The sequence below is a fragment of the Lathyrus oleraceus genome, chromosome 3, assembly GCF_024323335.1.
Source record: "Lathyrus oleraceus cultivar Zhongwan6 chromosome 3, CAAS_Psat_ZW6_1.0, whole genome shotgun sequence".
Classification (NCBI taxonomy): domain Eukaryota; kingdom Viridiplantae; phylum Streptophyta; class Magnoliopsida; order Fabales; family Fabaceae; genus Lathyrus; species Lathyrus oleraceus.
In genome coordinates this window covers 520,125,966-520,138,310 of record NC_066581.1, presented here as the reverse complement: position 1 = coordinate 520,138,310, position 12,345 = coordinate 520,125,966, and the positions used below count along the sequence as shown (strand labels likewise).

The 12,345-nt window shown below is 29.7% G+C and overlaps 1 protein-coding gene across 1 annotated transcript; it reads right to left on the bottom strand.

The window, feature by feature from the left end:
* Positions 1-6,730: 6,730 nt before the first annotated feature.
* Positions 6,731-8,070, bottom strand: LOC127131932 (uncharacterized). Its single transcript, XM_051060814.1, has one exon. It carries the CDS (start codon positions 8,068-8,070, stop codon positions 6,757-6,759), a length of 1,314 nt encoding a protein of 437 aa, XP_050916771.1. The 3' UTR covers positions 6,731-6,756.
* Positions 8,071-12,345: the final 4,275 nt, after the last annotated feature.

The window sequence follows — 12,345 nt, the reverse complement described above, 5'->3', positions numbered from 1 at the left end:
GCTAACTTTCATGGATGTCATCACAATATTCAGCTTCCCAAGAGTGTTCTTAGGTAGGACATTCAAGTATGATCATGTATGTACCAGTACCCTTGAGATAAGGTTATCCTGAAACTTGACTGATATATGCAAGGCCTTATTGTGAGCCTGCCCCTCTGGTGGTAACTGATCATTGTTGAACTCCAAGCAGCTGCTAGCAGTGATGTTAGCCACTACTTCATCAAACTAGTTCACGGTTATGTCGTGGGTAACATGTGCCTCATTCAAGATCTTCAACAGAGTTCCTCTATGAGCCTCTGAACTAAACAAAAGAGGAAGTATGTAGATCTTAGAAGGTGTTTGGTTTAGCTGGTCCACCACCTTATAATCATTTTTTCTTATTAGTCTCAATAATTCTTCAGCTTCTTCTTGGGGCACACTCTTCTTAGAAGGTCCTTCCTCTGAGCCTACCGCTTCTTTGCCTTTTGAGTTTTCAAAAGTATCCTTCTTTGATGGTTGTTATGGAGCGAATACCCTTCCACTTCGAGTCATGCCTCCAACACCAGCTATGTTAGTGACTGTTGGTCCAACCACTAGAGGCTTCTCTCCCACATATGTTGTAGAGATGTAATTACAGAGTACAAACTTAGTATTTGTATAAGGAAACATCGTCGGAACATGGAAGACAATAAGGTATTTTGACTTTGCTGATATCTGAGCTGGTATCTGGAATGGCATATGAGTTGGTATCTGAATCAGCGTCTGAGAAGACATGGGCACATGAATTTAGAATGATGCCTACACCTTTCCTCTTTGGTAAGAAATCTCAAAGGTGTCCCTGAGATTCTATAGCTGAAACATCCTTTATGTTAGAGAGAATTTTTTTTAGGATGATTCACACTGTTAAAATATTATGTTAAGATTGTTAATTTCTAGTTTGAGTTAGTTTTGAATTCAGTTAGTGAGGGATTGGGATTAGTAGAATTGTTACCTCTCTGTTAAAATAGTTAGGTTAATTTTGTAATTGAGAGTTAGTTAGAAAATTGGTTGAACTGTTAGTACAATTATTTAGAGTTAGTTGTTAGTGAAGAATGAGTTAGTAAGTTAACATATGTTGTTGTATGAATTGAACAGACTAGCTTACAATTATGGTTAAAGTGTTAGCATGGTTGTTAGTGATTATTAAATGTGTTATGGAAGTTTTCAATTGTAATTTGAATTGGAAATGAGTTACAGTGAGTGCTATTTGTTGGAACTATCATGGCATTCTAAAGTTATTAGGTTATGAAAAGAAGAAAAAATGACGAACTAGTTATGTTGACTATCATGAATGCATCAGTTAAATTGTTGTTGAAGTGAGCATTATGATTATTTATAACTATCTATTTGTTAGTGATTGTTAGAATGTTTGGATTAGTAAGATTATTATTGTTATGACAAACAATTATGCCATAACAGAAGTGCAGTATGTTAATTGTTAGGGATGTGCTAGATATTTAGATGAATTGGATGTGAACAAGAATCAACTAGGTTAGTTTGGAATCAATTGAAGCAAGATATGAAATTAGCTAAAGTTAGGTTGACAGTTAGAAATAGGGATTGTCATGGTTAGTAAACTGAAATTATCTTGTTGTGTTATGTTATTGGCTATATTGATGGTTAGTGAATTGAACCAAAGAACAATGGATGTTAGTAATATAACTATGTTAGATTGTTAGCCTAAGTTGTAAGTATGTCATGTTATGCTAGTTGTTAGTATGTGAGTTTGGTTTGATTTTTATGTGTTAATATGTTATAAATATAATGAGTGTGTGTATGTAAATGGCATACTGATTATGTACATGTGTTTGTTGGTGTGTTTATTGCAGGATTGATGTAGGATTGGAATAAGGATATGCCCATGAAGAATTAGGTCAAGGCATGAAAGTTTGGGGCAAGGTAAGAATCAAGGTTATTTCTTGAAGATACCTTGGAGACTTGAAGATTTTGGAGGGATGTCTTTGTGAATGAAGCTAGGTTTAGGTAGTTGACTTTGGTCAACTATTTAACCAAAAAGTCAATAGTTGACCAAAAATCCACTCTAGACAAAACATGTATTTTTGTATGGAATTTGACTATGGTTGGTGTAATGAATGTTTTGATGCCTTGTAATGAGAAAGATGGCCCCTTTTTGAATGAATTATGTATTGTATATCAGGTAAGATAGTTCCCTCCAAAGTTTGAATCTGAACCTTTATTGAACCTTGGATGTTGAATGAACTTGAATCTTAATTGATTTTGATCATGAATCTTGACTCTTGAATAAGCTTAAAACTGCAATGCCTTGAATCACAGTAACAAAACCAGAAAAACAAGCCACAAGCCATGTAGGACATCCAACAAATGATGGTCAATAAAATGGCAACCTCCCCTAGTGTTCCACAAGCATCATAGGCCATAATTAGGATTCCACAAGGGCTTGATCTAAGAGATGGGCATCTTAAGCCAATGTAACCTAATCTCATAGGTTTTGTTTCCCAAATATGCCATAGAAGAAACCCTGGCTCATGAAGCTTGAAAAGCACTTGTCATGATCCAAACACTTGTATTATAATTGATAAACCTTTGAATAAATGATGCTTATAAAAATGAAATGTAAGAATGACCTAGGTGCCTAAGAAAATGCAGATGAACCAAAGACAAAAAGTCAGATGAAAAGTGAAAAGAAGTAGGGCGAATTTTGGGGTATGACAGTTGCCCCTATTTAATCATATTCCTATCATGTGCGACAACACTAGTGCTATTAATCTAAACAAAATTTCGGTGTTACACTCTCACACTAAGCATATTGAGATCCCTCACCACTTCTTACATGACCATGTTGGAAAAGGAGACGCCGTATTTGAGCATGTTGATATCAAAAATCAACTTGCATATATCTTTAGAAAACCTCTTGCAACTGAACTGTTTTTCAATATTCGAAGGGAATTGGGGATACTTGATATCTCAAATATTTCCCAAAATATGATTTTTTGCATGCACTTTATATACTTTTGCTCTAACTTTACTTGGAAGTTCAATCACATATGAGTGCATCCTTCATCAATTCATGAGCGAGGTAATATTGTTTCATTTTCCTTATTTGAAAGTAAGCTTTTACTTTCCAAATACTTGATATGCTTGATGTATGAACTAATTCATGAATGTTCACTTCCAAAAATTTCAATTGATGTATTTCGATTCATATGCTTATAATGACTTAATGTTATTCATCTTCCATACTTGAAATATGTTCTTAGTGCATAAGCATGTTATCTATTCTGGCATGAAATATGTTTAAACATGTTATAATGTTAGCAAAATTCTTATTGTGTGTCATTGTTATGATAACATCTCTATTTTTGGTTTGGATTGTGGTAAATCTATATATCCCCTTGTTAGAGAACATGCGTGTACAACATTCAGGAGCACCAAAAGTATATGTCACCTAATCGTGTCGCTTTTGTAGCAACTCAAGAGTTTTTTATTGCATTGTATCCTTCATATTTCATGTTTATTGTATATGTTATTTGGAATAAGTTGTGGCAACCATGTTACGTTGTTGCTTTAAATGCTTCTATTTATGTTTAGGCATTTTTCAATATTAAATCATTCTATGTGAGTGTTGTTTTATTGATGATATTATCTTTGCAAACGCCTTTGTGTGTTATATTGGTATATGTGTGATATAAGATAATTTTCTTGGATTGCTTTGTCTCTTTTTGATGTTGTCAAAGGGGGAGAAGCATCTGCAAGATGAAGTTGGGATGCATACACTCTGGGGGGAGCTTTCATGAAGACACGAAACGCATCGTCTCAACTTTTGCCATCATAAAAAAATGGGAGTATGTGAGTGCAACTTTCCCTTAGATGTATTTTCTATGACCTAAAAACTAGGATACTTTAGCATTTATGTATATTGGACGATATCCTCTGAGTATAAATATGCATCTTAGCATTATGAAGTATAATTTTTTTTTGAAATGAGTTGGAAAAGGTTTCATGCATCAATAAACATTTCTTTATGGGCAAGAAAAACTATGTGTCGACACATACATGCTTTAGGTCGACACATAGAAGAAATTTTTTTCTATGTGTCGACACATCCGATTTTCCAGGTCGGCTCATATACCCCATTTTTAAAGTCTATAGCTTCTGTTTATTGTTTTGACTACATGTGTCAACTCATGACCTATACAAGTCGACTCATGACCTATACAAGTCGACACATGCATCAAATAGGTCGACACATTCAACGTATTTTTCCAAAAATTCATAGCTTTTTCAAATCTTTTGCATTCCTTTTGCCTCCAAACATGCATGCACATAAATACTTCATACATGCATCATTTCTAGTAAGGTTCTAGAGTAAACCTACACAAAACCGGGATTTTAAAGAGTTTTCATCATCTTCAATCTCATTCTATGCATACACACAAACAAACTACACACATTCATTCTTTGTTTGGGTGTCATATAGAATTAGGGTTGATAACGTCTAATTTAGGTTATTGAATTGTAAATTAGGTTGATTTCTTTGAGGGTTTTAAGTAAAAAAACTGAGTTGGGGTTTTACTTCAATATCAATTTGGGATTTTAAGGTTTTGGACAATATTATGCAATTTGGATCCGATCGAGTGAAGGTTTTGAAGAACGGGAGGTTCTTGTAAAGGAGTAGTGTGGGACAGTGGATCATATTGATAAATCTTAGGTTATAATAATTCACAGTTTGGATTCGATCGAGTGAAAGCTTTGAAGAACAAGTAGTTTCTTGCAAAGAAGTAGCATGAGACGGTGAATCAAATTGGCATTGATGAGTTGCTTGATCAAGGGAAGAGAAAGTTTCAGAGCCAACACCAAACTTAGGGTTTGTAGGCTTCGATTGCTACATTTCTCTTATATACATACTTTTGCAAAGTAAGTTTAATTTTATTATCTCCATTCGAGTTCGAATTGAGGGCAGACGTACCCAAAGAGAGGTCAATTGAGAAACTTCCTAAACAAATCCTTGTGTACTCTCTCTCTATATATCTCTTTTATTTTTCAATTGCAAATTGTTAAATTTATCGATTGTGCGATTATTATGTTTGGAGAAAAAAAATTATAACCTTTTGAAAAAGGTTTTATTGAGTTGATCACAATCTTTTAGATTGTGGTTGGATTTGAAGATCAACAAAACCACATAAATTTCCAAACAAAATTGATTGCGCACAAGTTGTTCGATGATTTGTCTCAATAGATTTTTTTTTGTGATTTATCATTGGAATAGACTATAGTTGTAGCATAACATTAAATTGGTAATGATTAAAAGTCTTTGATCAATTTATATTCATTATCATACATTGGTTGCAACTACGCATATCCGAGTTTTTTTATAGAGGTTCAGTTAGACAATTCGATCCAGGTTACTTCCGCTCGCCATAAATTTTTCAAAACAGTTTTTTGATAAAGTTTTTAACTTTTGATCTATTCACCCCTCCCCCCTCTATATCGAAGTCTGTCGTCTAACATGCACAAGTAACGAAAGATGAAGACTTGAGGTAGAAATCGATTTGAAACCCTGTAGAGCAGAGTGGACCTATAGGATAGGGGAATTCACTGAGTTTATTATCTCACCCCAATATTATTGTTGTTTTCAAGTGTTATTTGCAGGTTAAGTGCAAGAGAATATGTATGATGATGTTTCGAAGACTTTTGGATTATCGTTATCTTTCAATGTGGGTTGTGTGCAATGAAGATATTGCATATAGATCTTAGTTTTTATTTAGGCATTATTGTATCTCATGTGCCATACTTTATAAAAAAAATTGTTACGGACATGTATATAATGATGTCATTAAACACTTGTGTTGTATCAGTATCAATTAATATTTCGTATAATATATTGTTTAGATGTATATTATACGGGGTATTACACTATTCTATAAATTGAATTGAAATATTTTAGGTTCAAAGAAAGGGAAAACAGGTTGTTTTATATTTTAGGTTCCTTCTTTGTTATGTTGAGTATGAAAGAAAGGACATAATCATTTTTAGAAGTAAGGATATACAAATTATTCAAATCAATATAAATAAAAATGATATGATAAAAATGTCTTAAGAGAAATCATTTTGAGCTTAGAATCCGAGTCCTCAAACCAAAATACATGTTATAAATCCATGGAAGTTTTCTAGTTGGTGAATTTATTTTTCTAGATTTATTGCAATTTTTCATGCATACACTTTAAAATCTTCCATTGATTTAGTAAAATATTCCATAACTACGTAGATCCCAAATAATTTGAATGATATTTAACTATTATTTTAATTAATTTGTAGAAATAACTTAAATTTTAACTAATTAAAAAAGTTATATAGTGTATTGAGCTTAATTCTTATTTTAATTGTGACACTTAATTAGTTGAGCCATGAACAAATATTCATTTATTTGAATAATTTGACATCTTGATAATTGACAAGAATCACTATTTTATTCAAAAGATAACAATCCATAAACATAACAGATTCATGTTTACTCAAACTCAACAATGCAATTTTATGATGAATGATAACATTGTTAACAAAGATTCATGTTTACTCTAACTCAACCTTAACAGATAACAAGGGAACTCTAACTTCGAAATAACACCGAGTTTGACAAATTCACAGTTACTCTTTGATTTTGTTAAAGTTTCAAACCGTAACTTCTATCAAAATCAAAGGAAATGTGGCGTGATCTTATCAAACTCTGCTACAATCTAAACAAGCACTAGTGCTTGCTTAGGGCCTTTTCTCATTGAGAAAGATCAAATTCTCAAATGCACCAACCAAAGCCTTCACCTTACTCATTTGAATTTCAACCATTTTACTTGCTGCTTCCTCAATCACATTATTCAACAATCCTTGCTCACCTTTCTTCCCCTTCACATCTTGATGTTTCAAAACAACTTTCTCGCAACCAGACATATCATCATCGCTTTCGTCAGAATCTGCATCATTCTCCCTCAACACTTTGCCTCTTTTGAACTTAAGCTTCTTCTTTCCACTTTCCTCAATTTGAGTTTCAACCCAAATCACAGTCTCGTCCTTTTGCGGTTTCTCATTCTCCTCAAATTTCAAGTCCAAAGTCTCCAAACTTTCCTTGTTTACTTCTCCGTTGCTTGCGAAACAAGAATCCTCCTCGAATTCACTTGTTGCATATCCAGATTCCTCTTGATCTTCTTCTTGTGATGAAAACTTGGATGATGAAAATGATTGAGAGCGAGAAAGTTCAATATCCTTGTTTGCATTTTGATCCGATTGAAACGTATTATCTTCATTTTCTATCTCGATGACATACAAAGTCTTTTCTTCAACCTCAGCCTCAATGCAGTGTTCCTCAGGTTCAACTTTTCTAGGCTTTGGTTGATTCTTAACACGGGACGCGGTTTTCAGGCCCTTGTGCATAGTAGTACCAACAACTCTTCTGCGTGAAGATTCGGACGAGGAAGAAGGCAACAAATGTGAAACTATATTTCCCATCTTCTTGATAGTTGATTTCGATGGAGTTTTGGCCAAATAAGAAGTTGATATTGGACGAACTTTTGCCTTTTGAAAGATTGATTTCGATAAAGGTTCCTCCTTCTTGGAAGATGATATTGATGAAGCTCCCACCCTCTTGGAAATTGGTTTTGGTGTAATGTCCATCTTAGACCATGAAATTTCATTGTCATGTTGAATTGGCCGGTCTGGTTCAATTTTAGCTATCTTGATTGTGTCAGAGGCATTAGGATATGTTGATTCTCTGTGTTTGACCAACGACATCTTTGTTGGTTCAGAATCAGTTGATGCTCTACGCTTGACATCTGGTGTTACTTCGACTACTTCTTCACCAATGTTCTTTTCTAAACTTCGGTGAAGTTGTGTCCTTTCAGCTATTCTAGGTATCAAACTCATTTTCTTTGGTTCAAGTGCAAGTTGCTTCCCATATTTGCAAAAATCGTGACATGATCCGCTCGAAGCTCGAAGATAACGAGGAAAAACTTTTTCTTCGTTGTTTCTAGAACTTGTATTTGCAGAAGAGTGTCTTCGTCGTAATTCACCGACACATGACATTGTTAATTTTTCAGAAATCATTGGTTTTGGAGAGAAACAATCCTAAAATATCATAAGAAAGTTAGTTTCAATTAACAAATGTTATTTTTATTCAAAATTTCATAATCTTTGTCCGTTACAAAAACATAATAGTTTTGTAAATGATGTTATGACCTCTAATTCAAATTCAAATCATTTACCTGAAACAATAAATGCAATTAGAACCGCTCAGAAAATAAAATACAATTATCAAAAAATTGAAAAGATTGAATATATGCATAACATAGAAGAAACAAATCTAAAATGTCTATAATTTTAAACTAAGCAATATCAAATAAAGGATTTTGAGACCTCACAATTGTATCATAACCTATAAGACTCCGGAAACACAACACGGACATTTAAAACATAGACATCGATAATAATTTAAACGCAATAATCAAGTGTCAGTGTGTTGATTTCGGACACAAACACTTACACAAACATATATTTTCTATTTATAGGTGTCAGTGTTACAGAGATCATAACTATATAGTTATTTCGACGTTACCGGCCACATTTTCTCCAAATATAAAATTTTAGAGTATAATTCACGACGCGACTGCAACTAATTTAAAATCTAGACGGTGCTACGTAGAAGGAAATCCATAAAGAAGAAAATCATCAACTTCAAAGCTAAACCATTTCAAAAAACTAAATGAGGTAGTTTTCATCATAAATCTAATATAAGAATGTTAATAAAGTGGTGAAAATATGAATCCAAAACAAACCTGAGATCCATACAGCATCATCAATATCATGCTATAACATACACATATATAAATAAAAAATCACCTTATACTAATTCCTCAGCACAATCACGCATCAGAAAAGTACACAAACCATAGGGAAATTCAAACCTACCAAAACCAAACCAGTTCAAGAAAAAGCACTATCGATCTCAATAATCGTACACACTTTGAAACCCTAATTCAAAACTCAATCAAACTCGACCAAAACTCAAATAATAGTTTTCGAAAATCACGTACCTTATTTATAACAATACAGTTTCACAGAAAAGTGATTAAAAAGGAACAAAATGTAACGAACTAACACTGAAACAATGCTTTTGTAGGATATTGAGAATCTAAAATGAAGGCGAAGGTTCAAAAAAGTAACTGTTTCTGGTGTTTTTTTCGTTGAGTTTGTTTCATCACTAGCGCGTTTATTATAATACAAATCAAGAGAGAGAAACTTTCGTTATTGTTTTTGGCCGGTATATATATATATATATATATATATATATATATATATAAAATTATAGATGTTTGATCCATAGAAAAAATAAATGTATTAAAACTTTAATTAATAAATATAATTTTTGTGATGATGTTTTAGAAAATAATATTAGTGTGATTTGATGAATGATTGTGTAGAAAGGAATATGATGTTAGTGTGGAGAAATTAATTTTTAAGATTATATTTGTGTATATTTACAAAGAAATTATAAAAAAAGTGTATTAAAATTCATTTGGGGATATAATTTTATTTGTTAATTGGCAGATGTTTTGAGGGGATCTCATTCAAATTTGATATAAGAAATTTATTAATGGTTTTTTAATTTAAAATATTATATGCATTATTATTTTGGGCGTGTTTAGAAAAAAGAATTTAATAATTATGCACTAATAATTATGCACTAATAATTATGCACTAATAGGTTTTCTCTCCAATTTTTTCTCTAATGTACAAATATGTATAGTTAGATTAATTCAACAATTAAAAGATAACAAAGAAAAACAAATGTTATTTAAAGAAGAGAGAAATATGTATCAATGTTAATTGTCTTTTATTTTTATTTATTAATCTAATATTTAAGATAAAAAATGATTATGTATCTAAAAATGAAACTGTTAATTTTCTTTAACTTTTGTGGTATTAATTCTACCATAATCATCTTACACTAACTGTGGCTAAATGAAAAATATTTTAAAATTAATTAAAGAAGATCAAAATAATAATCTTCTTTGCTATTAATAAAAATTAAAATTTTAATAAAAATTAAAATCTATCTTTAATACTATAAAAAATTATGGTATCCCATTTTTATCCATTTTATGAGTTGTATGCTTAAATGATTTCTATAATAACTCATTTTCAAATAAAAGAGCGCTAAAAATTTAAAGTGTGAAAAATAATATTTGATATATTATAAGTTTTTGTTTTATTTTTATGTTGACAATATGAAATAAAGACATTAATTTTATTCTTTAACCTATGCAATTTATATATAGTTTTTATAATATTATAATTATAATTGTTTTTATTTAAAAAATAGAAAAAAAGTTAAATTAACTAATTGGTTTTCCCATATATAAAATATACTCTTTAATATCTATCTTAGCCACACATTTTCAGAAAAAATAATGTTTAAACAATAAAGTATGGTAATTATAACTGATTTATAATAATAATTATTTTAATTTTACAATATTATAAAATATTTAATTTAATTATTTTTTACTTACATACATTTATCCTATGGTTTTTAAAATAAATTATTTTTATTTTTATTATTTTCATTTTTATTAAATATAAAGATTATTTTAATTAATTGATTATATATATATATATATATATATATATATATATATATATATATATATATATATATATATATATATATATATATATATATATATATATATATATATATATATATATATATATATATATATATATATATATTATATATATATATATATATATATATATTAATTATTACCAAATAAAATTATTTATTTAATAAAAGATATTAAAATAAAGAGAAAAAAAACAACGTATGCAACAACAAATTATATGAATGTTGTGGTCTTTTTGATGGTATTTTGTATTCTTTAATTATAAATAAAAAAATTAAAGAAAATTAAACATATATATTTCTATCTCTTCTTTAAATGATATATTTTTTATTTTTTTTAATTATTATTAATCCAACGGTACATAATTACACGTGAGAGAGAGTGCATGAGAGAAAAAATTGGAGAGAATCCAATTCCATTATAAAATTATATTAAAACGTTATTTTTATAAATTAATTTTTAAATACTTATATAATGTGGTTTAGTTGAATATATATGTAAAAAATTATTATAGTATTTAATTATTAATCTCTAAAAGGGGTGGAGATATTTTCTAAATATCATTGATATGAATTGTGAACTTTGAATTTCTTTTCATATGCGTTTGAATTTCAAATTTTGAAATAATGAATTGAAAATTAATTTTGTAACCGGGTGATTAAAAGATATAAAATCTTTAGCTTTGACTCACGAAAAATTAATTATTAAAATGAAACTGAAATTTCATCATTTAATATACTAGATTTATTTTTATTTTTTTAGCAATATGACAAAAGGATTAAATTAAGGATGGACCGGTTTGATTTTACTTTAAAAGAAACTCATGACAAATATTTTATCTCACCCCAATATTATTGTTGTTTTTCAGGTTTTATTTGCAGATTAAGTGTAAGAGAAGTTGTATGTTGATGTTTCAAAGACTTTTGGATTATTGTGTTTTATTTAGGCACTATTGCATGTCATGTGTCATACTTTATATATTTTTTTTGTTATGGACATGTATATAATGATGTCATTAGACACTTGTATATCAATACCAATTAATATTTCGTATAATGTATTTTTTAGATGTATATTATATAGGTTATTACACCATTCTATAAATTGAATTGAAATATTTTAGGATCAAAGAAAGGAAAAACGGTTGTTTTATATTTTAGATTCCTCCTTTGTTTTGTTGAGTAGGAAAGAAAGGACATAATCATTTTTAGAAGTAAGGATATACAAATTATTCAAATCAAATATAAATAAAAATGCCTTAAGAGAAATTATTTTGAGCTCATAATCTGAGTCCTCAAACGAAAATACATGCTATAAATCCATGGAAGTTTTCTAGTTGGTGAATTCATTTTTCTAGATTTATTGTAATTTTTCATGCCTACACTTTCAAATCTTCCATTGATTTAGTAAAATATTCCATAACTAGGTAGATCCCAAATAATTTGAATGATATTTAACCATCATTTTAATTAATTTGTAGGATTAATTTAAATTTAAACTATTTAAACTAGGTTATATAGTGTATTGAGCTTAATTCTTATTTTAATTGTGACACTTACTTGGTTGAACCATGAACAAACATTAATTTATTGGAATAATTTGACATCTTGATAATCAATAAGAATCACCGTTTTATTCAAAAGATAATAATCCATAAATATAACACATTCATGTT